At 39.4% G+C, this 27,942-nt stretch overlaps 2 protein-coding genes across 11 annotated transcripts in view; one reads left to right on the top strand and one right to left on the bottom strand.

Annotated features, from left to right (window-relative positions):
- Positions 1-197: 197 nt before the first annotated feature.
- On the bottom strand, positions 198-15,408 carry RWDD2B (RWD domain containing 2B). 2 transcript variants are annotated; one of them, XM_011285736.3, is made up of 6 exons: positions 15,269-15,408; positions 8,004-8,178; positions 2,308-2,534; positions 2,158-2,225; positions 1,671-2,033; positions 198-1,063 (listed from the first exon to the last, which is right to left on the bottom strand). In XM_011285736.3, exons 3-6 carry the CDS (start codon positions 2,512-2,514, stop codon positions 829-831), a joined length of 873 nt encoding a protein of 290 aa, XP_011284038.1. In that variant the 5' UTR covers positions 2,515-2,534; positions 8,004-8,178; positions 15,269-15,408; the 3' UTR covers positions 198-828. The 2 variants fall into 2 exon arrangements, with proteins under 2 accessions (XP_011284038.1, XP_003991542.1); XM_003991493.4 differs by lacking the exon at positions 15,269-15,408 and adding an exon at positions 12,272-13,038.
- Positions 15,264-27,942, top strand: part of USP16 (ubiquitin specific peptidase 16) — a 27,445-nt gene continuing 14,766 nt past the window's right edge. For 3 of the 9 annotated variants that reach the window (XM_019839475.2, XM_003991492.5, XR_002735812.2), the window contains exons 1-7: positions 15,264-15,401; positions 18,618-18,719; positions 20,661-20,839; positions 23,737-23,840; positions 24,655-24,758; positions 25,681-25,865; positions 26,644-26,739. In XM_019839475.2, coding sequence (XP_019695034.1) covers positions 18,659-18,719; positions 20,661-20,839; positions 23,737-23,840; positions 24,655-24,758; positions 25,681-25,865; positions 26,644-26,739 — 729 coding nt within the window. In that variant the 5' untranslated portion in view covers positions 15,264-15,401; positions 18,618-18,658. Of the gene's footprint in view, positions 15,402-15,648; positions 15,794-16,308; positions 16,374-18,617; positions 18,720-20,660; positions 20,840-23,736; positions 23,841-24,654; positions 24,759-25,680; positions 25,866-26,643; positions 26,740-27,942 lie in introns of those variants that run through there. The other 6 variants (XM_011285733.3, XM_023238832.2, XM_011285734.3 and 3 more) reach the window with 6 other exon arrangements.

Genomic DNA, 27,942 nt, shown 5'->3' with positions numbered 1-27,942 from the left:
TGCCTCAGCCTTCTGTGAGGCGAGCCCAGGGACAGGGACAAGGGAAGTATACCAAAATAGAGAGGAACTGCCAACTCTGTTCAAGAAAAACTTCCACCTGTTTGTGTGTCAAATGGCTGGGTAGATGCAAAACTAATGCTTTGGGAAAAGTCTACTTGGCAATCTGGCTTTCAGCTGCTAGTAACAGGCACAGAAAATGAAATGAAACTGGTTTTATTTCATAACAAGCTGTCTAGAGATAGGCAGGGGCTGGTGTTGGATCGGCAGCTCAACAACGTGGGGACAGGCATCTCTGTGGTTTTCTTGGCCCTTCCTACCCTACTGCAGCTTCAGCCTTTTCTGTAGTGTCTGTGGCAGGAAGGGGAAGAAGAGGTGCCCTCGCTGCATCTGCGCTTTTGACCAGGAAGTCCCCCACCCAAAGCCGTGTGTTGAGACCACCCCTAGTGGAAGAGAGGCTGGGAGAGTGAACATCTAGCTTTTCCAGGTTCTTAGTGGAAGCAGGGCTGGGGGGACAGGTGGGAGCAGATGGCAAGCTGGACCTGCCTCTCCCTCTGGTGTAATTAATTTCTCTTTCAAAATGGGTAATTTCTATGTCAAGAACTTTCTATCAACGATTTTAAGATTATACTTAAAACAGTTCTCCTTTCAGTTATGACATCTTTTTAACAGATACATTTCAGCTATACTACCTTTTTTCCCTCTTTTCCCCCCCCTAACATTCTGGAAGGGGGCTAAAAAAGAATTACTTCATCTTTCAAGAGACAGTGGGGGGGGGGGAAGTCGAAAGGCCAACAGTGACAAAATGCTTTCAACTACTCCTCTGCCCAGTCATTGTCCTTCCACACCAAAGAACATCTGGAAAACATTTGCACAACCTTTGGAATTTAAAAACTGATACAGCTGACCGAAATCCATATGGTTTCCTCGGGCTCCATTCACACTGAATACTTTTTCTTCAAAACATGAAAATTTTCTTTCTCTTTCAATTTTGTCATTTGCACCATCAAAAGGAATGTCTTCTCGATGGCGAATTAAAATTCTCTTCCAGTTTAATTTTCTGAGTCTGAAAAGAAAGTTTCAAAGTAGAAATACTGAGAATTTGTTTTGCCTTCTAGAGCACTGAAAATACAAGTTATATAACAGACTTAGCAATGCCTCTTCCTGGAAGTAAAGAAACCTACTTTTATCTCACAGGGATTTGTTTTAATCAAATATGATACTGGTCACCATCCTATCCCCAAACTCATTTATTGCTACCGCCTCATATCAACATTTTAGAAATGTGGAAACTGCTCTCAGATTCTCAAGAGGACGTCTTAGAAATTCATTTAGGAAGTCAGTACAGAAATGAGAAGATTAGAAATCCCTTTGTTTCATAGGTATGCACAGTTTGTCACATCAGTAAGAAGAATCAGATCAATGGAACTGGAGGGGATCATAGCATATTGGGCAGCGGCTCAATTCAACAGTTATTTATAGAACATCTCCTATGTGCACTGTGTCAGGGAAGGGGGGGTGATGCCAACCATGTGTAAATTCTGTCTTATCCACTGACTTGAGACTGAATCCCCGTAAGGTACAATCCCAGGGATATACTAATTCCCTCATCTCTAGTATCCTATTTACTATTAAAATTATTGACCCAGCATACAAAATTTGTGAAAGCAAACCTTGACCAGAATTCTTCACAGGCACTTTGTGGGCCTTCCACACAAACAACACCAGGCTTCCCAGGCATGCTAAATCCAGAGAGGGAAAGCTCCTTTGCCCACTCTAGAATATTCTTTCTTTTGCATTTGTTGTAGATGTGATGGCTATAGATCCACAGTCTTGTGAGAATGAGATCAACTGGCTGGACTGTACTTCCTGGAGCAGGGCAAGGTGTGGTGTCTCTGCTGATATAGCCAGAGGCATGGTCTCTAACCCACTCTGTGGCATTCAATATACAGACATCTCCGAGACAGTTCTTTTGCAGGTATGCAGTTAGATCTGTGTTCAGCTGAGTCTGCTGAGATCTACTTAGTGATACTGATCTGATGGAAAAGATATGGAATACAAAAACTAAATCAATTTTCTTGCAACATAAAACAAACTTAAGAATTGCTTTCATTTTCAGATAAATTTGAAGTCTAATGTTGGCCAATTTCTGTAACATACCTGACAGTAATTTCAGGCAGAACTTCAGGGTATTTAAAGGGAAGAATACAGGCCAGAGAAAACATCACCTGATAAAAAAGGAAGAACATGTCCTAAGTGCTGTTTTAAGTCTTGATATATTTTAGTTCTTCCAAAAGCAAACTGAATTACCATTTCTTCCTCAGATATGTCCAGGTTCATATTGATAGTAAAGTAAACTTTTGAAGATCGTCCATCCATTGTCCTCTTTTCAATACAATCTTTCACTTCTGCTAAAGCCAGCTGGTCATTCACTATGAGCTCGTTTTCACCGGGGAACATACTGGCGAGCAGGTCTAGCTCAGAGAGCTGGGCCTCTGCCTGTTCAATCTCAATCATTTTTGGATATCTGTAAAATTCTAAGGAGGTGAGGATAAGAGAGATAATTTATAAATACAATCTTGGGAGAACTTAATAGATCAATATAGGTACTTATTGAAAGTGTATTTGATTTCTTCATAAAACACGAAATTTAAACAGATGTAATACACTAAGGATCCAAACCATAGGCCAATCCAGTGAAAGCCATAAAACTCTAATAATAACCAGGCACCAAGTCCCTCTGTATCTAGATAGTTGATCTGGCATCTTGAGCTACCACAATGAGCAATTTCCTTGAAGTAAACTAATTATGTAGTCAAGAGTCATATCAATGATATAGCCAGGAGAGAAGCTATGACTGGTTACTTTGGAAACCTAGAATGAATAGAGTAGAGTTAGTTATGTAGATGGTAAATATTTTTCTCTTAATATTAGTGTTTACTGGTTTTTAAAAAGCAGAAGACCGTGAAGAAGAGAAAATAAATGCTAATAATCCACAGTGCAAGTAACCCCTACTAACATTAAAAAAACAAACAAACAAACAAACAAAAACAAAAAAAAGGACGAGGTAAAAAAGTCCAATGGTAGAAGGTTGAAAAATGAAGATACAGTTTCTGCTGGTGATCTCTTCCTCTATCTGCCTAAGTCTCCTGTCCAAGGCAAAGAGTTTTGGTATTTCAGAAACAAAACATTTTAGTCATGACATATATACCTCTATAGAAAATAGATGGTGGTATAAACTTTAAATGTATGTAAAAAGTGAGATATATAATCAAAGTATACCCACAGGGATCACATATACATATCTTCCCCCCCCCCACTTCTTCCCCTCCAAATATATGTTGCAGATCTATTCACAGTCAGTACATAGGGGTTTGTCTCATTCTTTCTAGTGGTTGACTGTCAGACTGAATCATGCAGACATGTCATGATTTATTGCATTCTTTACCTATTGATGGGCACTTGGTTTGTTTCCACACTTTTGCTGTTATGAACACTTCTACAATAGAAGTTCTTTTTAGATATACAGTTTGGCAAACTGTTAATACTGTGTACTCAAGGTTAAGTTTGTAGAGGTGGCTTGCTGGAGCAATAGGTATAACATTTAAAATTTTGGCAGATATTGCCAAGTTGTCTTCCAAAAGTTGCCATACTAAAGCTTAAGTTTTTACATAGTAACCCCTCTCCTGTTTAAAAACAAAGAATTCATTTTTCATTTATTTAAGTAATCTCTATCCCCAACATGGGGCTTGAACTCACAACCCTGAGATCAAGAGTGGAACACTCTTCTGAGCAAGCCAGGCAACCCTAAGAAAATTCTAATAGTCTTTTTTTGTGGTATTTTGTTTGTGTCTGTGTGTACCACTCATGAGTTTTTAAGTAGGCATATTCATCAACTTTTGCTTTCATAGCTTCTGGATGTTGAGTCTTTGTTAGAGAAGTCTTCCTCATTCCAGGCTTATAAAGGTTACTGAGATGCTAATCAAGTAGGATTTTTAAAAAATGTTTAGTTATTTATTTTGAGAGAGAGAGAGAGAAAGTGCAAGTGGGGTAGGGGCAGAGAGAGGGAGAAAGAGAGAATCCCAAGCAGGCTCCACACTGTCAGCACAAAGCCTAACCTGGGGCTCGAACCCACAAACCGTGAGATCATGACCTGAGCCAAAGTCGGACATTAAACTGACTGAGCCACCCAGGCACCCCAAGTAGGATTTTTTTAAAGATAATTTTAATTGCATTTCCCGAAAAAGTGTGGGGACTTCTGATAAAACATGGAGGACGAGCCTTGCATAAATATTTCCCTTTCTCTGTGACCCCATTAAAATGAGAGTAAAAGGATAAATTCTCAAAGACAAAGGGAAAGGGAATAACAAAAGCTATTAACAAAATTTTGAAAGGTGGAAAGTGGCAAGTGAGTTATAACTAACTTAGATTTCAGCTTTCTTTCCTCTATTAGTTGCTTGGTCAGGTGGGTAGGGAAGTTGCAGAACTTTAGGAAGGCTTAGGAACCAGCACTAGGTACCTTAGAAAGCAGCTAGAAAACATGAATTTGTTGAAAGTCTAGAGTCTAGACTTAACTAGATTCTAGTTTAGGATTTCTCAATCTTGGAACTATTGATATTTCAGACCAGATAATTCTTTGTATGTATGGGTTTGTGTGGGGGTGAGGGGGCAAATCTCTGCCTTTTAATTACTGTATTTAGACAATTTACATTTAATACAATGACTGATATGTTAAGGCTTAAGTCAACTATTTTATTTTCTGTTTGCTTTCTATATTTTTCATTTCTTTGTTTTCTTTTCCCTGCCTTTTGTAGCTTGAAGATATTTTGGAATTCCATTTTGGTTAATGTATAAAGTTTTTGCATTTCTTTTTATAACTCTTTTAGTGGTTATTCTACACACACCTATATAAAACATCACACACACACACACACACACACACACACACACACACACACACACCCGTAAAACATCACCAGTGTCTTATTTTAACAGTTTGATGTGCAGAAACTTTATGTTACTTTATGTTCCTTTACCTTCCCCCATTTGTAATATAATGACCTTAAAATTTTCTTCTGTATACATTTAGAACCACAAGAGTGTTATACTTTTTGCTCCAGCCACCAAGTATAATTTAGAAAACTCAACAGAAGGGAAACCCATTTTATTTGACCATACTGTTGCCTTTTTCATGACATTTCCTCCATAATAATTCTTTTTTTGTTTCTTTTCCATATAGAGAACTTACTTGAGCCATTTTTTTAGGGTAGGTCTGCTGGTGACAAATTCTCTTAGTTTTCCTTCATGTTAGAATTGTCTTGATTTACCCTTCATTCCTGAGGATATTTTCACTGGATGTGGTATTCTAGGTTGACAATTATTTACTTTCAGCACTTGAAAAATATTATGCCTCTTTATTTTGGCCCCCAGTTTCTGGCAAGAAATATTCTCTTATTTGAACCTTATAGCTAAGGTTCATGTCTTGCTTGCTTTCAAGACCTTTTCTTTGTCTTTAGTTTTCAGAAGTTTGACTATGATGTCTTGATTTGAATTTCTTTGAGTTCTTTGTGCTTGACATTCATTCAACTTCTTGAATCTGTTTATGCTTTTTGACAAATTTCGGAAATTTTCAGCCATCATTTCTTCAAGTACTTTTTCAGCTCTGTCCTCTCCTTTTGGAATGACATGTTAGATCTTTTGTTATAGTCCCACATGTTCTTAAAATTGTTTGTTCATTTATTTTTGGCCTATTTCACTCCATTGTTTAGATTGTATAATTTCTATTATTGTGTTTTCCAGTTAAATGATCCTTTCCTCTGTCTCCTTCCTTCTGTTGTTGAGTCTATCTAGTGTGTCTTTAATTTTGGTTATTGCATTTGTCAGCTCTAACATTTTCATTTGGTTCTTCTTTATATCTTCTATTTCTTTACTGAGACTCTTGTTTATTTATTTTGAGAGAGAGAAGGGGGGGGAGGAGCAGAGAGAGAGGGAGGAAGAGAATCTTGAGCAGGCTCTGTGCACTGACAGTACAGAGCCTGATTCAGGGCTCGATCTCATTAACTGTGAGATCATGACCTGAGCTGAAATCAAGAGTCAGACGCTCAAATAACTGAGCCATCCAGCTGCACCACCCCCTGCTTTTTTTGCTTGAAGTGTGTAATTGCTCACTGAAAAATTTTAATGATAGGTGTTTTATTTTTTAAGATTTATGTATTTATTTATTTATTTATTTATTTATTTATTTATTTATTTAAGTAATCTCTATACCCACTATTGGGCTTGAACTCATGACCCCGAGATCAAGAGTCCCATGCTCCTCCAACTAAGCCAGCTAGGCAGACTTATGATGGGTGTTTTAAAATCTTTGTCAGGTAATTCTACCATCTCTGTTATCCTGGCATTGACATCTATTTTTTGTTTTTTTCACCTAGTTTGAGATTTTCCTTGTTTTTGGTATGTGAGTGATTTTTTTATCGAAATCTGGACATTTTAGGTATTATGAGACTGAACACTACTCAAATCTTTCATTTTAGCATATTTTTTCTGATACTGCTCCAGAAAGGAGGGTAAAAAAAATGGGGGACTTATGGCTGGGAGGGGTGGGAGTGCCTCCTTATTGCTACCCATGTGGCCTCTGCTAACACCATGTTGAGGGGATCCTTTGTTACTGACAGGCGGTGGTGAAAATCTGGACTCCCCACTAGGCCTTTTGGACATCACTGCAGCTGGGTGAAGGAGAGATGCCTTGTTATCGCTGCATGAGAGTGGAAGTACAGGCTCCCCATGTGGTCTGACATGAATGTGACACAGGTCTAACATCAAAACTGTGGTAAGGTCCTTCTTATCACCAGGCAGGGAGGAAAGTCCTGGGTCCCTAATCATATTGTTTTTGGTACCATCCTGACAAGGAGTGGGCACTGAGTGCTTATTACAGCTCAGTGACGATAGAATCAAGGCTCCTTTTGCTGGTGTGGGTCAGGTAGAGGCTACAGTGTTTTCTGTGCTATTTGCTTGGTGTAGAGCATTTAACTATCTAAATGTTTTCCATCTTGCTTGGCTGCACCTTTCTTGGTACTTTAGAGAGAGCAGGCTTTTTGGGGGCTTTAAAATTCTTTTTTGGTCTGTACCCTTGGTATTTCTGGTTTGCTGCTTCTTTAATCAAGTCTAGGATATTTGAGGCAAAAAAGAATACCGAAGGAAGTTACCACTGTGTCCTTCCTTGGGTCCCAAGGTCCCTAGTTGATCTGCCTTCTTCTCCACTTCTTTTGTGTTTGCTTTAGAAATAATGTTCAAGATTCCTAGTTGTATTTAGCAGGACAAATTAGGAAAAGTATACCTATTATGTTGTTCCAAAAGTGGAAGTCCCCCCAACATGATAATTTTAACTTATCAAATTGGCTTGTGTTCACACACACACACACACACACACACACACACACACACAAAGGTGGTTAACGTCTGGTAAGTGTCACAGAAGAAAAAGTTGCTATAGGAAAAACTGGTCTAAATATTCCAATTCTGTGAAGCTGACCTATAGAAAAAAATCAGACATTATATAAAAAAAAGTTTTTTGTAAGGATGCTTATTATTTACAATAAATCAGAAATGACCAAAGTGTTCAACAATAGATCAGTTAAATAAATATGTATCTAAATAGTAGAAAATCATGAGATCATTAAAAAAATGTATATTAACACTGATGTTCATGATACATGGTTACCTAAAAAAAGTAGATTGTGGAAGGATATAAACAATTATGGTCTTACTATTCTTGTTATATCATTACACATACATGAACAAAGTCAGAAAGAGAATTTACCAAACTATGAACAGTTGAATAAATGTGGGTGGAGGGAAGAAGGGAAGGACTGATTTGTATGTTTCTGTATTGTTTGAAGTTTTAGGATTACTATTTAGTGCTTCTGAATTCAGAAAAAAAGAAAGGTTACACATCTGAAAAGAAAAACAGAGCTCAGTCCCACTGCTGCAAAGGAAACATGGCTTACCTTCTCCAAGAGAATTTACTCTGTGAAATCAAACACCATTATCTTGGTTAATCCTGTCTTCATGGAATTCTTCTCACCTCTGGTAAATGTTTATTGAGTAACTACTATATGTAGAGCTTCATCCTTCATTCCTCCCTGGGGTTTTCTTTTTAGTTTGAGGATCAGGACGTATTATCTAATAAGATATATAACAATGAAGATAAAAAGGCTAAGCGTTAAATGACCAGTATAGGCATTATTGTGGGGATTAAGAGGAGTGCACAATCAATGAAATGGGCCATCAGGAAAGATTTAAGGAAGGAGACAGGATCGGAGTCGAACCCTGAAGAGAGGCTGAGACCAGTGGAGAAGGAGACATAGTGGGGAGAGAAGAAAGGTCTGTGAGGCAGGAAAGCACAATTAAATTGGTATGGGCCTGAACCTGTCCCTTCCTCACAACCCTGACCACCAAGGCCTGGTTAGGGGCTCATCATTTGGACAATTTTCTCTTGTGCTAGTTACTTTTTGTTTGTCCCCTAAACACACGCTTGGTCCTTCTTTTCCCTGCTCTGGACTCTGAAAAACTGACTTCTGCAGCCTATACCGTTCAACTTTTCTGCTTTTCTTATGGTTAGGTTCAGCTAATGCCCCGTCAGGAAGGAGGAGGATGGCAGGAGAAAGAGGCTAGGGTATTTCTTCACTACCCCTTTCCTGTTTGGGTGGGATTCTAACAATGGCTGTGACCCCTTCAGACCATAGCTTTTGTGGGCAGTCCTTCTTCCTCAGTGCCAGCAGACCTTTCAGGTCTCGGGGTAGTAAGCGTTTCTTTAAACCTGGCCACACCTCTGTAAACAGCCCCTTCATTAAGCGGTCTCTTCAAAATTTCAAAGTTGAGCGTATATCTATTTCCCTCTAGAACATTGACTTCTCTTACCTGGACTCTGCCTCCATCAACTCATGCTGTGAACTGTCATTATACGTATTGTATGCAGTGTCTAACAGAGGTCTCTGAAGACACTCAAGAGAGTACCGACTATCTAACAGAGAAATGTTCACATAATTTGTGATTGAGTGAGAGGGTTGCAGTCTGAGAAGAGGGGTCCGAGTGTGTTAGGTTTCCCTCAGTTGATGGCAAACTAGCCCAAGACCCTGACAGCTACTTAGTGGAGTGAATTCATCCCAGTTGGTGATCTGGCTGTTAGTTTCACAGACTGGTAGCACAAAACACCAGCACATGTAGAGGGGATCCAGGTCACGAAGGTGCCTTGGATGATCCATTATCAAGCCCTCTAGCAACATGTCTCTTCCGTTATTCAAATCTTCTTTATTCCATCCAATATAACTGATCATTTCTTTAATATCAGAAAATGGTATTTGGTTGACAATTGAGCTAGTTCACTGTATGGTACTTTTAAAGAATAAAAAAGTTCTACTTAAAGAGAAATGTCAATTACTCACAGGTGGCAGATCAGTAACAGTAATGGGTTCTGTCACAAACACTTCAAGGATTATGAGAATGACTAAATGTGGTGGGGTGTTAAGTTCATTAGGATTAACTGGATAGGAATCAGGAAAATGTGAGGCACTCTTGCACACAATAGGCTATCTCCACAGATCAGAGCATAAATCAATGCCAACACATCATTCCTAATCCCAATGATTTTTCAACTTAAAGTCATTAAAACATGGTTTATCAGGGTGTCACTGCCATGCTGGGGAAAAAAAATTACACAAAGAATTTTGGGCTTAAATAAGTTCTGGAAATGCTGAATGACACCAAGTTTAACAAGCTTCTTTAGGGTGACCATGAGTCATGCCGTTGTACCAACTTAGTTTAGCATTTATCTTAGACAAAAATAACCCCGTTTGGAAAGTAAATTATATGGGCACACTTTTTGTGTGTGGCATCTCAGTCTTTATTGTTACATTCCAATATGCATTGTGAATTTCTAAGAAGTTTAGGATACTGAGTGTCCCAAACCTATTTGACCCCAGAACATGTTTTTTTCCCTAGACCTTCTACACAGATCAGGAATCCCTGGTTTGTCCTCAAACCACCCCAATTTAAGTAGTTTAAATATTACCAGCGCTACTCACCATCCTTAGGCCTTTTCAAAAACTGTTAGAGCAGCAAATACTCCTCCCTCCCTTAAACACAATGTTTCCTTTACTAGTGACTTCGTATAATTTTATACCCTATTTCCATTTGACATGCTACCTTAAGCATTTGCTCTGTTATTAAAAAAAATATTCATGTAAGTATTTAAAATCCCCGACCTCACTGGAATTCCATGAATATCTTTTCTAGTCTGTTTTATTTTTTAAATGTTTATTTTTGAGAGAGACAGAGAGAAAGGAAAGAGAGTGCACAGAGGGGAGAGGCTGAGAGAGAGGGAGACAGATAATCCTAAGCAGGCTCTGTGCTGTCAGTGCAGAGCCCAACATGGGGCTCGAACTCAGGAACCCAACTGTGAGATCATGACCTGTGCGTCAGAACCAGACGTTTAACTGACTGAGCCACCCAGGTACCCCTAATCTGTTTTAAAAGGAATCCAAGAAACAACTGGGTAGATGGCTATTAGAGGAAATGAATTTACTTTGGCTTTTTATCATAGTGGCTTAAGGATGTACTCTGTGACTCAGACTGCCAACGTGCCCTTAGGCAGGTGGCTTGATTTCTCTGTGCCTCGATCTCCCCATCTCCAAAATGGGAATGATAGGGTCACTTGAGGATTAAATGATGATGTGTGGAAAGTGCTGAAAACAATGTGTGGCGATACAGCAAGTACTATAAAAGTGGTTGCTAGGATTGTTATTTGTTATTCATTCACAGATGTTTCTTGAGTCCCTATTGTGTGTCAAGCATTGTCCTTGGCATTAAGACTATGACAGTGAACAAGAATCACACAGAAATCTCTGCTATCATTGAGACTTAATTCGGTGGGAGAAGACCGTGACAACAAAAACCAAATATGTATGTCTAGTGGATAAAGACTGAAGAAGATGAAGGGGATAAGGAACAAGTGGGTAGGAGGGAGGAGAGAGTTGTTCAACTGTACACAGGGCAGTCAGGGACCACTTCTCTGCTAAAGGTGACTACAAGGAAGAGACTGGGAGGGACTGAAGAATGAATCTAAAGCATTAAGACATTGGAAGAATGGATTTGGCATTTATTTACGTAGGGAAAATGATGGAAACTTGAAGCCTGGTTTTAGAAATACTATGGAATGGGGGTGCCTTGATGGCTCAGTCAGTTAAGCCTGTGATTTGTGATTTCTGCTCAGGTCATGATCTCACAGTCCTGAGTTTGATGGGTGGCTCAGTTGGTTAAGCAGCTGACTCTTGATTTCTGCTCATGATCTCATGGTGTGTGAGTTCCAGTCCCGTGTGGGGCTCTGTGCGGACAGCATGGAGTTTGCTTGGGATTGTCTTTCTCCCTCTGTCATTCCCTCCTCGCACACACATCCTCTCTCTCAAAAATAAATAAACATTAAAAAAATAAAATAAAAAATTCTCTAACAGTACATTAAAAAAAGAAAATATGGAATGAAGTGCCTATTAAGACACCTATTAAGTAGAGCTATTCAGCAGACAGTTGGATGTAATTATGCACTTTATGAGGTATCCAGGTGGAGATGTAATTTTGGGAGTAACCAACACACAATAAAGGCATGTTTGTTTGGTCACTCAGGGAGTGAGTGAAGTTGGGAGAAAGTCCCACAGAGTCTGGAGGTCTGGAAGATGAAATGGAACCAGCAAAGAAGTTTGAGACCCGTGTGCGGACAACTCTGGGAGTGATGTCACAAATATATAATTTACTTGTCAAACTTATTTCCGTAGATGAGATTTCAGTGCAAACAAAAAAATCTTGTAGAGAATTTTCTGACTCAAGATTTCAATGAATGCTGTACAAACGTAGAATAAAACTTGAGTTTCCTAAGTGGAGTCATTCTTTTTTCCTCGCAAATTTTTATTTTACAGAGGGGATGGGGGCCAGGCTGCACAGGACCTGACACTGGGCAAGCGGCTGGAGCCCGTAATCGAAGCCCTGTGCGCAGGCGCCGTCGCCCCTAACACCTGACCCGCACGGGGGGTAGTGGCGGATGGAGAAGGGGGGGGGGGGGGGTGGTCCCGGCTGTGGGCGGCGTCAGGAATTGCTCTAACCAATGAGCAGCGTGTAGCCCGCTGGAAGGCGGTGCCACTACGTCGCCAAGTTGCCTTAGGGTAAGACAGGCCCGCAACACGGGAAACCCCCGGTGCGGCTGGGTGGCAGTAGACGGAAACCTCACCTGGAGCGATGGATCCCCTCCGTGCTGGAACCCCGGATTTTCTGGCTGCACGAACAGCTCAGGTCTCATCCAGAAGGAGCCTCAGGATTCCAGAGCTAGGCAATTCGAAGCCCACAAACTCCAGCGGGGCGGCCTACGGGAAGTGAGACGACACCCTCCCGGCTTGGCGCATGCGCGCGCTCGGGGCCGCGCGCCCCGGAAGCCCAGTGATGCTGGCCGGTTGGTCCTGGCACCTGCTGGGTGGCTGGGATTCTTGGCTCCGCTCTGTTCTCAGTCATAGAGTTCTTCTTATTCTACCCTATGGGGACTTGCCAGCTGCTGCCACTGTCACGGAGAAGTATTAGCACTGTTTCCTGGGTCAAGGAATGGTCTATTAAAGTAACTAACGCTCCTCAAATTCAAGCCTGTGTAGGAATCATTCGGTTTAATGTAGCTTGGGTTTCGGTATGTAGATATAGGGCCCCCTGTTCTGCGTTCCTAACATCTTCCCACACAATAGGGATGCTGTTGGCCCCTGAATGGCAAGGCATTAGGGAGAGGTGAGCCTGGATGGTGGTTGTGGCTGACGACCTTAGGAAATGCCATGTGCATGCATAGAACTTTATCTCGGCTAATAAAAGGGTAGTTTGAAGGCGACTCCACCATGAGGGTAATTTTTAGATTTTTCTTCACAGTCTAAATATCGGTAATGCACTTTTTTCTTTGTGATGTTATTTATTTTTAGAAATCTCAAGATTTTTTGGTAAACGCTGATAGTCATTAGTATTAATAACTCGCACTCCCCCCCCCCCCAATAAGATTAGTACATGTGTTTTCATGGCGTCATCTTTTACTTGGTGGTTTGTGGGCATTTTCCAATGTCATTAAATGTATTTTTTCTCCAAACTTCTATGAAAAATTTCAAGCATAAAGTTGAGAGAATTTTATAGTGAAACAGGAGCAATTCTTAAGGGTGTGGAAAAAAAGGGTGGGCGATTTTGCCCCCGGGGGGGGCAAAAATGTCTCAGAAGACATTTGGTAATGTCTGAATATATTTTGAGTTGTTACAACTGGAGGAGTGCTTCTGGCATCTAATGGGTAGGGCCTAGCCATGCTGCTCAACTTCCGCAATGCATAAGACATCTCTCTACAACAAAGAATTTGCTGGTTTAAACTGTCTATAGTGCTAAGGTTAAGACAGTGACACTGTCATGAATCTAGACACACTATCATAACATTTTATTCTACCAGCTTTGTCATGTATCTAATCCATTCATCCCATCCGTTTTGATCCATTTCAAAGCAATTTGCAGACATTAGCACACTTCTCCCTAAATACTTCAGCATGTATAACAGACTTAAATATTTGATTTTTTTATTTTGGGGTAAAAGTGAAATGCACATCTTAAATGTATATTGGTTGAGTTTTGACAAACGCATACGACTTTGTAGTTCAAACCCTATTAAGATATAGACCATTATTAGCACCCTAGAAATGCTCCTTCCTAGTCAGTCCCCCTCCAAACCCCCAACAGGGAACCGCTGTTCTGAGTTTTTCCTGCCATAATTAGTTTTGCCTGTTCACATGCATGGAATTAGTAGGTATTTTTGTATAAGGCTTCTTTCAGTATATTTTGAAGATTCGTCCATATTCTTGTGTCTATCAATTTTATTGCTTAGAATTCCATTATAAGACTATACCACAGTTTTCCTATTCTTTTGTTCAAAACATGAGCTGTTTCTAGTTTTCTGGCTATTATGAGTAAGGCTACTATGAACACTCTTGTAAAATTTTTCATTTCTAATGACCTTCAATAAGCATTAAGCATTTACTATGTTGCCAACACTTCTGGTACAAGAGGAGCCGTGAACAAGACAAAGATGTTTCATCTCTCAAAGCTTACATTTGCACATTTCTGTGTATGTATGGGAATTAGGGCATTGGGGGGGAGGAGAAATATGTAAGTAAACATGAGAAAAAAATACTAGATAGTGACAACTGCTGGGTAGTGGCATAAAATAAAGTGATGTGAGTGATCAGGTGGCTATATAACCTAGATTGCCCAGCCAATTTCTCTGTGAGAAAGTGACTTTTAAGGTGTGAACAGAATTACAATTACCAACCACAGAATATCATGGGGAGCAGAATTCCTAGGCAGAGAGAGCAGGTGGTACAATGTCCCCAAGGCTGTGTTTTAGAATGGAAAAAATAAAAATGCTTGTGTGCTAAGATACCTTAATGAAGAAAGCTTAAAAAAATTGTTATCAGCAGTAAAGAGCAGGAAAGCCAGATCCGCCCCCCCCCCCCCCCCCCCCCCCCCCCGCCAAGAGCCAAATGTAACCATTGTTACTCTGGACAATTCGACAGATTAGGACGCCACTATCTTAACCTACTTTTATCTGCTCACTAATATGGATGAGCATTTCTTCGTATCTTTTAAGACCAATTGTCCTTTTATCGTGAATTACCTGTTTATATCCCTCGCCTATTTTTCTACTGGCGCTTGCATCTTTTTTTTTTTTTTTTTTTTCCCAAGCGATTACTGTGTCTTCTGTAGAAGACTAAATAAACCCCAGGGCAGCGAGCCTGTTTGTTTAATTCACTTCACAAGGGGCTCGGCACGTACATATCTTGAAAACGAACACAGTAAATGTTTGAAAAATTTACCCTCCCTCGGCAAGATTGGTTCAAGACAATATACGTACTTAACTTTAGAAGTTGATCGGACAGAATTAGGGGAACTGCATGAAATGTAAATGTCACCCTCTTGGCCAGCCTTCAGATGTAATAGGAATAAGGTAACCCATCAAGGAGATTCCAATACTCTGACCACCATCAGGTACTTATGCTTCCGAAGCATTTAAACAACCCCATAGTTAACCAGAGTGGGGAAAACTGCTAGACTCCTCCAAGCAGCTGAATCTGAACTTCCGGAGGGAGCCGCGCGCAGGCGCCAATAAAATAGCGTGGGCTCCGCCGGGCCCTGGGGATAAATTACTTCCCATAATGCCGCGTACCGGAAGTTGTTGCTTTCTAGCGGTCACTCTGGCTTCGGCTCTGTCGCTGTCTCTGTCACCAGGAGGAAGACGGAGCTGGCTGTCCAGCCCAAAGGCCCATTAGGGGATGCAGCTATGGGCGCTGTCGCCGTGGGTGAGTTCTGTTCCCACTGACTCTCAGTCACCGCTCGCAGGACGTCCTGCGTTCCGAGAGCCCGAATTTCCTGCCTTGACCTCGTTCTCCTCTCGAAGGCTCCTCTTCCTTAAGCACGTTACCTGGCCTCGGCCCGGTACCGCGTTCTCATTGGTTTCATGTCCTGTCAGTTCCAGGAGCTGGCCAATGAGTTGTCGGTGCTGGCGCCCTGTTCGACCCCGGACCCCAAGGTTTCTCCGTGGGTGCGGAGCAGTTGGAAGGGAAGGGGAGGTGTGATAGGCGCCGCGCGGCCCTGAGCACCCTACTGGTTGCGGTTGGGTTTGCTGCCGTGTCCATATGGTGGTTAGTAGGAAAAGCAGGATCTGTCATCTCTCCGAGTCAGTGAACCTAGGGTAGGTCAGACCTGTGCCAAACTTGAAAGCCATATTTAAGACTTGCTGACAAAGTTTCCCAAATACTTCCACTTTTTTTTTTTTTTAATGGAATCGAGCAGGTATGGGAAGACTGGGAAGGGAAGGGAACTGGATTAATATGCGAGCTGGCAAGACCAGCTTTGATTTACATTTTGTGTGGAGTCCTGCAAAGAGTAATTTGGCTAAGAAGCTGACTCTCCTCTGAAGACTCGCCTGAAAAACTTAATAGGTTTATTGATGTTTTATAGCTGATGGTACTCACCACTCTCTTCTCTCGACTCATTTGATGCCCTTTAATAGCTGCTAAAGATTTACTGCAGCGTTTTCCACAGCTTTGCAGTGACCCCCTACTGTCCTCTCCCTGTACTAGTTACAATTAGTCTTTGAAGTTTTTCTTTGGAATCTGGGCTACTGCACTCCTCAAACCAGATTTGCTAGTTCTGTTGTCTTCACTACTGGAGACTTCTTCATTCTTTACCTTTTTGATTTCCCAGGAACCTGTTTGCTTCATTCTAATGTGTGCCTACCTTTGCGCCTTGTAATCACCTTTATGTCTCAGGTACTTATGCTCTTTTTCTATTTCCATGCAAGAAGTATTTCTGAGGACCTACTATGTACTAACAATCATTAGATGCTTTAGGCAATTTGGAAGTAATGCCAAAAACCTTTCTTTTTCTCCTAGAACTTTAGATTCCAGACAGAAATAACACATGTCCAGAACAAAGATTTAAGAAGCCGCCCATTATTGTATCAGGTTAGGGGACAAAATGAGTAGTGCACATTATAAAGATTGGGGAAATTCAGTGGAGAGATTTATTTAGAGTAGAATGGTTGTCTACAGTTTCATTGAAAAGGACAGCTTGGAGGATTGATGAGATTTGGATGGATGGAGAGAACTCCCAGCTAGAGATCAAAGGCCTAGAGGTGGGGCCGTGGTGTTTTGGAGGGGACATTAGGGGAGACCGTGGCTTGACTGGAATGTAAATAGTGGTGGTCTTGGAATAGAAAGATCCGTGTTTTCAATCCGTCTCTGCCACCCTGTGATCTTTCATCATTTTCTTTCTGAGTTCCTTCTTATAACAAAATACCCCACTTAAAGGGTTGTTGTGAAAATCAAATAAGATAACGTTTATGAAATGGCTTGGAAGATGGAAAGCACCATGCAATTACACTTTAGTGGTTTTTGGGGGGAAGTAATGAGAGTCAGGATTACTAGAGCATTGGGACAGTTTATAAAGGACTGTGAATGTACAGCTCAGGAGCATGGATGTGATGAAAATGGTATTATTAGATCTGGTACTGGGATGCAGCACAGATTAGAGCAGTTGGATTGGAGGCAAGAACTTGAGCACTATTTTTTTCCCCCCTAAAATCTACAATTCTGAATAAGATAAATTATGTAACATGTTATTTTAGGGTGACAAAATGTACACAAAGTATACCCTAGTTTTATATATATCCATATACTTTGTGTTCTTTTGTTAGTTGTTAGTTAATTCACGTATATTGTAGACATGGAAACTTGTTACATTTTAGATGATCCTTGGAAAGTTTAATAATTACTTGATGTGGCACTCATTTTCCACTATTTTGAATTAACTATATTTACACTAACCAATTAAGAGCTAGAAGAGGAATATTTCTAAGATGCTAAGCCAGGACAGGATGACAGCTAAGTATCAGAATTAATTGGGAAGTGTTTTCAAAATATATCTTCCAGGTCCTACTTTTCACTTATGTAATCAGAATTTTAATAAGCACTCCAGGTAAAATAACTATTATAGTCATTTAATTGACTTTGGCACTAAGTTATCCTATGTGAAGAACAAGTTTTTAAAATCATTATTATTTAGTTAGGTAGACCTGGATGTACTTTCAGCGCTTTTGATGTTTTCTAATTTTGAATTGTTGACTAAGGAGGTGAAGACTTGATGTGCAGCTAGATTTGTCATAGTCGTCCAAACTGATTTTGGCAATAACATAATAATGTAAACGGTCGAGAATGTGGTTGTAATAAATCCTCAGCTATTATCCATAGGAAGTCCTGGTGTGGGAAATGCGGAACAGTGGATCACTTTTAAAATTTTTTTTTTTTTAACATTCATTTATTTTTGAGAGAGAGAGACAGAACATGAGTGGGAGAGAGGCAGAGAAGAGAAGGAGTCACAGAATCCGAGGCAGGCTCCAGGCTCCGAGCTGTCAGCACAAAGCCAGATGCGGGGCTCAAACTCACAAAACATGAGATCGTGACCTGAGCCTAAGTCGGACACTTAACCAACTTAGCCACCCAGGTGTCCTGGCTTCAACTTTTTATATTTGGCTTTGAAATTTGTAAATTTTCTGACTCCCTTTAGTAGATTATCTTCAGACTTGTTTTAAACTTTTCTTGGAGAAATGATCAGTTTAGACTGCAGACCTAAGAAGCATAGTTTAGAAGGAAGGGGCATTATCCTGTTTCAAAGTGCCTACCACCATTCCACATTTATGTAGTGAGAAATTGAATTCCCAGTAGTGTGAAAGGGCTGAGATTTCTCAAGAAAGACAGGTTCTTTCCTGACCTTTACATTCATTGCCAAACTCTAAACCTTATTAAGAATCAGTTTTCTAAGCTATGAAAAACAGGGGTAATACTATCCTGTCTCCTTCAGAGTTCTTACTGATAATATGTGAATGGTCTTTGTACGTGACAAAGTGTGATGGACATGCAAAGTATGTGGCTTAGTTGTATTACTGTCTCCTAGAGAAATATAAAACCTACTTTTTTTTTTTTTTTTTGTCAAGCTAACTTTATCTTGTTTTCTAGATTGTTATTTTGTGTCAGTAAGTAATCCATAAAGTGCCAACATGGGAAAGAAACGGACAAAGGGAAAAACTGTTCCAATTGATGATTCTTCTGAATCTTTAGGTATATTTCACCAATTGAATCTTTAAAGTTATGTTTATATCCCTAAATGGACATATATTTTAATATGTACAAATGGGATCAAAGTGTACATTATCATTCTGTAATTGCATTTTAACTTAATGTTTATATCTATATGTTATTTAATAGTTTTGACAGCATTAAGATTTTTTTTAATGGTTATTATTTATTTTTGAGAGAGAGAGAGAGAGAGACAGAACATGAGTGGGGGAGGAATAGAGAGAGAGGGAGACACAGAATCTGAAGCAGGCTTCAGGCTCTGAGCTGTCAGCACAGAGCCAGATGTTGAGCTCAAACCCATGAACCATGAGATCATGACCTGAGCTGAAGTCGGACGCTTAACTGACTGAGCCACCCGGGCACCCCTTGACAACATTTTTAATGGCATGATATTCCATTGATGTAAGGACCATGGGTGCTGATTTCATAATTTAGGTAATTCCCCACTGTTATACATTTAGGTGATCTTTACCTTTTCAGTGATATGAATGGAGTGATCTTAAACATTTTTGTAGCTAAATCTCTGTGCACATCCAGTTCTCTTTTTAGTACATATTCTGGAAGTAGAATTGCTGAAATAAATGGCATACGTAGTTTCAAGGCTCTTTTGGTTCTGTTGCCAAAATGCCCTCCAAAAATATTGTAGTAATTTACAGGCCCGCTAGTAGTGAAATAAAGTGCCAGTTTCCCCACCCTTTATCAATACTGGCTACTATCATTTGTAAAGACCTGCTGATTTGCTAGTTGAAAAAGAGTATTTTCTTTTTTTAGTTTGTGTTCCTTTGGCCACTTGCTGGGATTTAGTAGTTTTTTAATATGATCTCATTTGTATTTATTTTCTTTTGGTGCAAGTTCATTGTGCATAAGCTAAATGTGCCACCTGACTGGTTTCTGAACCTCTGGGGTCCTTGAAACAACTGAAGAGCTTTAGAGTGGCTTGCAGAGCCCTTTACTGATCTGGTCCCAACAGGGGTTTTGGTCTCAGGTCCCGCTGCTCATTTTTACACACGTGTGACTGCCAGTCTCAGGAGACAGTATGACATTTTATACCTCCGTACTCTGTTCATGGGATGTGGCCTTTTCAGGTGTTTTTCCCTCCCCGAGTTCATAGCTTCAAGTGTGAGCTTTGAGGTCAGAAAGATGTGAGCTCAAATTTGGCATAGCCGCTTAGTAGTTATGTGATCTTGGGCACTAAATCTTAGTTTTCTCATCTGTCTTTGGGGATAGTAGTGTCTTTCTTTTAGGGGGGGATCTGATAATTAAATGAGATAGTGTATGCAAAACATTTAGTACAGTATTAGGCTCATAGTAAGTACTTAATATCAGAACATTTTATTACTGTTATTAAGGCTGTACAGATGTTACCTCCTGTATGTAAACTTTATTAATTTCTAGCCCTTCTTGTACTGCTCTAGCACATTTTGGAGATTCTTATGTGTTTATTTATTTATCTGCTTCTGCCAGAATATAAGCTGTTCAAAGAGAAGGGCTGCGACTTGGTCTTTTTTAGGTTCCCTGGCCTTTACCACAGTGCTGGCCCTGCGATAGTTTTATTGCATAGTTTATTGTATAGTTTTATTATTTATTGAAGGACCTTCTCCGTGAACCTTTTAAGATAAAGGGGATAATTAATATGATAAAAGCCTTAATTTTAAAGGAAATAGTTAAATAAATTGAAGTGATTGGAATTGGAATGGTGATGGTTGTACCTAGGAGTTCAAAAAACAAAATTTCAGATTTGTGTAAAATCTCTTTCTCACGTAATCATAATATTCAAACATCAAACAGGAATTTAAGTTTTTAGATTATCTAACAGTTAGTGGAGTAAATTCATTTTTAATGTTCACATGAATGGTAAGTTTTGAGATTAACCACGGAAAGCCATATTTTACCTCACCTACTCCTTTTTATTTGTCTTAATAGAACCTACGTGCAGACACATTAGAAAAGGATTGGAACAAGGTAATTTGAAAAGGGCCTTGTTGAACGTGGAATGGAATATTTGTCAAGATTGTAAGACGGACAATAAAGTAAAAGATAAATCTGAAGAAGAAACAGAAGAAAACCCTTCAGTTTGGCTATGTCTTAAATGTGGCCATCAGGTATGCTTAGGTTTTGATCAACATGGGGTTTTGTAAAACTCTTTGAATTTATTTTAGAAGGTATTACCTAAAATCGCAGTTTGGGTGAGTAGGCTGCCAGCTGGCATAGGCCCTGTTCCCTGAAGAACAAATCTGGGGACTGAGGTTTGTGTATAGGTGGTTTACTGCAGAGTGCTTCCTGGTACCACAACCTGGAGGAGAGTTAGGGAAGCAGGATTAAGCACAGGGAGAAGTTGAACTAAAGTGGAAGTGTGATGGGGCCTCACCTGATCCCATGATGAACTCTGGCCTTCAGAGAGGTTCTGAATTGAGGCAAGGGGCCAGGCTTTTGTACTTGTGCGTAGGCTAAGCATTGGATGCGGGATGCCCCTGAGAAGGGGGACTAACCTCAGGCAAGGCAACTCCATTCCACTGAGGATAATTCCTGGGGATGGACAGACTGAGCTGGGAGCTGTGAGCAGGCCACATTTATGGCAGCTGGGGGATGGGTAACTTCATCGTGGGGGATGGAGGGTATGTAGTAACAGAACAATTGACAGATATTGCCATGGTGCTGAAGGTCAGGGACTCTTAGTTTCTGTTAGTGGTGGCAAGTCAGGTTCATATTTTGGGCAACTGGGCTGCTAGGCATTCCTGTCATGAAGCTTTAAGATGAGGCAGAGAACTTTTGTTTTCCCTCTTCAGTTGAAATTTCTATTGAGATAATTCTAGATTCACATGCAGTATAAGAAATAATAGAGATATCTCTATGGAGTTTGCCCCATTCTCCAAGTGGCAACATTTTACAAACGTCATAGATGTCTGTAGAGTTTTGTCACCTAAGTAGATTCATGGATCCACCACCACAGTCGAGATACCAAGTAGTTTGAAATCACACGGATCTCTTTGTTGCCCTTTCTAAATCCTACCCACTTCTCCACTGCCATCTCTCGCCCAGGCCCATGACAGCCACTAATGTGTTCCCTATTTCTAAAATTTTGTCATTTCAAAAATTTTACGTGAATGGAATCATACAGTATACAGCAATTTTGGATTGGCTTTTTTCACTCAGCCTAATCACCTGAAGAGTCATCTAAGTTGTGTGCATCAGTAGTTCTTTTTTTTTATTGCTGAGTAGTGTTTCCTGGTATGGATATACCTGGTATATCACAGTTTGTTTAACTGCTCTCCTGTTGAAGGACATTTGGGCTGATCCCATTCCAAATTTGGTGATTACAAATAAAGCTGCTATGAACATTTGTGTACAAGTTTTTGTGTAAACTTAAGATTTCCTTTTTCTGGAGAAAAATGTCCTCAAAGTGCAATTACTAGGTCATGTATTAATTGAATTTTTAGTTTTTAAGAAACTGCCAAACTTTTCCAGAGTAATGTTTTTTTATTCCTACCAGCAGTGTATGAGTGATCAACTTTCTCTTCATTCATGCTAGCATTTAGTATTGTCATGACTTTATTTTAACCATTCCAATAGGGGAATAGTGATAGTTCATGGGTCAGACAATTTGACGATATCTGAATGTTAGCAAAGAACATATTTATTGTATTTGAAAGGTTTCACTGAAGGTCTTAAGTATATAGGTGAGTATATAGGTGAGAATTGTTACTTCAAATTTTCCAGAATACATTTCTTATTATATATTTTATTTTGCTATCTTTTTAATTCCTAAGGGTAAGACAGTATCACTATCAAGTGTTAACTTTTGTCCTACTCTAGTTACCTTTTGCCCTGTTAGCAGGTGATTCTCTCAAGACAGGGCATCTCATTCTTAGGTTTCAGGTGATCTCAAATGGTGTTATATTTTTCAAAATTAATGTCAAATTTCAACTCATTTATTTTAGAATCGAATGTTGAGTGGGATAAATTGTCATTAGTGTTGATATCGTAGTTAAAAGATTAGAAACCATTGACGAACATTTCCCCTTCAAAGTATATTTTTCATTATTATAGAAACAGGCCCACTTTTGTAGTGCAATCTGGTGGAGTTAGTTGGTGGCCTGGTTCAGATAGATACACAGGGAAGATATATCTTAGCAGTGATTTGACCAGCAAAAAGCAGAAAATCCAGTCAAGTTCTTTTATGAATAGACCTCTACATCTTGTAGGTGGAAATCTCCCATTTACTTGTTCAGTTAATGCTTATTAACCTCCTTCCATTTGCTACATTTTTTGGGTAACAGAAAGATTAATTCTGTTTTCTGGACTTTCAATATTTATGGTCCAGGGGAGGAAAGGATACAAACATTGGTAACTTTAATGTAAAGTGGAAGATAAAGAATGCCACAAGGCATTTACACCATGTTTTGTAGGAATTTGTTTACAGTAAGACTACAGTGTTTTCTCATCTGGGAGAATAAGCATAGGCTTCTGAGAGGAGGTGGCTTTTGAGCTAGATCTTGAAGACTGGGTGGGATTTGATACAGGAGAATATGGGAGTTAACCCTGGAAACATAGGTTGAGGTCAGATGGTATCAGGTTTGTTAATTAGGGGTTTCAAAGCAATTTGTAATTTTTGAATGGAGTGTATGAACAGAACTTTGTTTTAGATACCAATAAACTGAAAAATATGATTGTGAGGAAAATGCTTAGGAAGACGTTAAGTTGCTCACACCATACCTAGTGAAAGACTTCATTAGCATGGTGTAGTTGGGACTAGAAAGGACAAGTTGGAGACGAAGAGTCCTTTGAGTGCACAGTTCCTAAATACCTTCTTCCTGAGTTGTCCTCAGTTGCCTGTTCCTATTTAAGTTTTTACAAAATTTGGACTCTGTCTAGAATCTAACATCTTATTTCCAAAATTGTAAGAATGACAGTTTCTCAGGCCACTTCCTTGTGCATTAGGGATTATGAATTCTCTTGGTGAACGACTGTGGCTTTGAGGTTTCTGATTATGATTCTCTAGGGCTGTGGCAGAGATTCTCAGGAGCAGCATGCATTGAAGCACTATATGACACCAAGGTCTGAACCTCATTGTCTGGTTCTTAGTTTGGACAACTGGAGTGTATGGTAAGTTTCAACTCTTGTGCCTGTCGGTTGACTGGAAACTGTTTGAAGTATTGGAGAATTGGGAGTGTTTGAAATGTTTCGGGAGCAAGAAGGTTTAAATTTTTGTAGAATTTCTTTAAATACCATCACTTTTAGAAGGCTAGAGAATGTCATATTTGCGTGCCTTTTGCTTAGTATTGTACACGCATAGAAATGGTTGCGTGTAGAAGACATAAATCTTTCATCCTTTTGTTTTTCTTGCTTGTGATACTATAAATAGCATGTGGTCGGTTATTATTTAAAAATTGGGACACTGAAAACAAATTTCAGATGAAGTGAGAATATAGTAAAATTTTGACAGTTAATTTGCGTGAAAATCAATGTGGGGCTGGTGTGTATATTTCCTGTATTGTAACATCATCAAAACAAATTTTCACATCTTTAAAAACCATTTACACAGTGGTGTACATTGAACATCATCTGTCAGTTGTAAGATTTGTTAATTTTGATGATGTAGATCTATATTTTGAAATCTGTGTAGAAAAAAACTTTTGACTTTAATATTGTAAATAGTCATTTCAGTAAAATTTCAGTAAAATTTTTTCACCCTGTTTGTATATAGCCATGGTTCTGGCTAACCTTACTAATGGTCTCCTATTAGTAAATCTTGGACACTATGGATAGTCTTCTTCAAGAAAACACAGAATTTTTATTTTCACTTTCTTTAATAGGATAAATTGGTTTTTACACACTTTGGGTTCCAGGAATTATAATTTGTCCCCTTTTTTGGTTGACAGTTTGTCACTTTTCTTCTCTGTGATCTTTTGGGACACAGGTGTTACCTATGTGATGATGAGGTCCAGTATTGTAGTTCAAACAGATTGGGTCAGGTGGTTGATTATGTTAGAAAACAAGCTGGAATTACAACTCCAAAATCAGGTAAAATTATTTATTTCTCAATATACTCTGTAATGTTGACTTGTATATGTTACCTGTCTTATGAATGTATTTAGATTAATTTACCGTACTACTTGGCATTACATAAACCTCAATAACACTAATTGTGGTTTATTTCAAACTATGAAACTATTTTTGGTTAAGAATGTAAAACAGTGGGAACAGAGATAAGTATGTGTCAGAAGGAAATCTGAGGAACAACCTAGTCAGATGTGATGAAGAGTCTGTGATGAGTCTGGAGTAAGTAACGAACAGTGATGCCCTTTCTGTCGGGGCCTCGAGGTACACCTGCCTCATACTGAATGTATTTTGTTATATTTGGATGATATACAAGTGAAGTGCTTGTAACTCCTTCAAAAGGCCAGATATTTCACAGATTTTCTTCATACATAGTTAAATTGGGTTGGCATACATCATCTGCTGCTTTAAGCTTGTTTTGATTTTCACAGTCACAGAAGTATCTTTGGCACAGCCAGAATTGTTTGTTCCTAACTTCAGTATTTGTTTTTGACCCATGGAATTTCATGTAAAAATTTATTTCATGTCTGCATTCTTCACTTGATTGTTTCATACTCTAATTTCATAAAGTAGGATGTGCTTGCTCATTTGCAAAAAGCTTCTGTGTAGTAAAAAAGGGAAGATTTGTGCCAGACATAAACTGTTTGGTTTTATTTGTCAAACTGTTGCTTACATCACTTCTGAATTTGTTTTATTGATTTTTCTCTTTTGATGGTAATTTACTTATATTTGTTAGAAAACATTTAAAATGAAACAGCTGGTGAATAATGATGTTGGGTAAAATTCACGAATTCTAGTATTCTGTCCCAAGTATTACATTGCATTTGGTATAGTTGTACTACACATTTTGCCAAATCTTTTTTCTTCCTTTTTTTTTTTTTTAAAGCAGCAAAAGATGGTAACATTGAACTTGAAAATAAAAAATTAGAAAAGGAGAGTAAAAATGAACAAGAGCGAGAAAAAAAGGAAAACTTGGCTAAAGAAAATCCTTCCACGAATTCTGCTTCCCAAATAACTGTGAAAGGACTCAGTAATTTGGGAAATACATGTTTCTTCAATGCAGTTATGCAGGTGCCAATGTTAATTTTTCCCGTATTAAGAAATTTTTTCCCCTCATAATATAGGATGTTTTTGCATGCTTGTTACTTAACAGTATTTTTTTTCCCCCCAAGTAATTTATTTCTGGGTTTTTAAAGAATACTTAAGGAAAGGTTGACTTCGCATGACAGTAAAACACTGTGCTAAGTATTGGGGTGCGTTAGAGGCCATGCTGGTCTTGAATTCTGCCACTTGGGTGAGGGAAACACAGGATAACCTAGTACAAAAACAAATACTTGGTAGAGTAACTACTTCATGTTGGGTAGTAGGTAGTGCCCTTTTGAAGTGATGAGTAAACTCTAAACTGAAGTACTTATGAGCCAAATAAAGTAGGGAGAATAGCATGCCATTACTTTTTGTTTCCTGAGATAGATATAATAAAGCCTGCAGTGTTGATAGTGATTTTCTGTTTCGATAGAATGGACACTTAAGAAATACTTGAATTATTTAGGGGCGCCTGGGTGGCTCAGTCACTTGAGCGTCTGACTTCGGCTCAGGTCATGATCTCACAGCTCTTTTGAGTTAGAGCCCCACATCGGGCTCTGTGCTGACGGTTCGGAGACTGGAGCCTGCTTCGGATTCTGTGTCTCCCTCTCTCTCTGCCCCTAACCCACTTGCATTCTGTCTCTGTCTCTCTGGAAAATAAATAAACATTAAGAAATACTTGAATTATTTAAATATTTGAATGATGAAATAAATATTTGATTTGCCTTTAAATAATTTTCCTTTTCTTTTCCATTCTACGTTTCAGAATTTGTCACAAACACCAGTGCTGAGAGAACTACTAAAAGAAGTAAAAATGTCTGGAACAATTGTAAAAATTGAACCACCTGATTTGGCACTAACTGTACGTACTTTAAGTTTTTTTTTTTTTTTTTTAAGTTTATTGATTTATTTTTGAGAGAGCTTGCAGGCGCATGCAGGGGAGGAGCAGACAGACAGAGAGAGAGAATCCCAAGCAGGCTCAGCCCTGCCAGGGCTGAGCTCAATGTTGGGCTGGATCTCATGAGCTGGGAGATCTTGACCTGAGCTGAAATCAGGAGTCAGACGCTTAACCAACTGAGCCACCCAGGTGCCCCAGGATTTTCTTTTACAGTCAGTAATTTTCCTCTCTGAATATACACATTCTAAATTACTATCATTATTACTTCTTAATGTTTATTTATTTTTGAGAGAGAGCATGAGCAGGGCAGGGGCAGAGTGAGAGGGAGACAGAGAGTCCGAAGCAGGGTCCATGCTGTCGGTGCAAAGCCCAGTGTGGGGCTCGAACTCATGAACTGTGAGATCACGACCTGAGCTGAAGTTGGACACTAAACCGACTGAGCCACCCAGGCATCCTGCCATTCTAAGCTATTTTAAAGAATTGATGCTCATTTTCACCTTTTTTGTTTGTTTCGTTTGCTTTTGTTTTAGGCTACTGAGTTAAACATTTTCAGGCTAATAGATTTAGCTTTTAGATTTATTTGCTATGTGTATGTCATATTCTGCTGTGCTCTAGCGTTCAGTGTCCTTCTTGGGAAAGTTGTTGATATGCATGAAGCCCTAGGCGTACATTATTTTTTTTTAACAGCTTTTAAGGTGACTTAAATGCTGTGTAGCCAAATGAATTTTACCCTATCAATTTTTTTAAAAGTTTATTTATTTTGAGACAGAGATAACACGAGTGGGGAGGGACAGAGAGAGAGAGAGAGAGGGAGAGAGAGAGAATCCCAAGTAGGCTCCACACTGTCAGCATGGAGCCCGATGCTGGGCTCAAACTCATATACTGTGAGGTCATGACCTGAGCCGAAACTAAGAGTCTGACATTTAACTGACTGAGGTGCCTAGGTGTCTCCTACCCTTTTTTAATTATTCATATTTTGCTCTGGCTCTTTGAGTTCTTAGGTGGTAAGCTCCTGATACTCTAAAACTAAAACAGTAGAACTGAATTCTTCATCAATAGTCAGTGACCAGGAACTTTCTCTGTTATTCCTGATGTACATTTTGAATTTTTAAATGGGACAGTTTTGTCAGGAACACTGGCAATGCAGGCAATACTAGCTACATTTTC

This window comes from Felis catus, chromosome C2 (assembly GCF_018350175.1).
Source record: "Felis catus isolate Fca126 chromosome C2, F.catus_Fca126_mat1.0, whole genome shotgun sequence".
In the NCBI taxonomy this organism is placed as follows: Eukaryota; Metazoa; Chordata; class Mammalia; order Carnivora; family Felidae; genus Felis; species Felis catus.
Note: the sequence above shows the minus strand (reverse complement) of the source record. Positions and strands in the feature narration are given on the sequence as shown.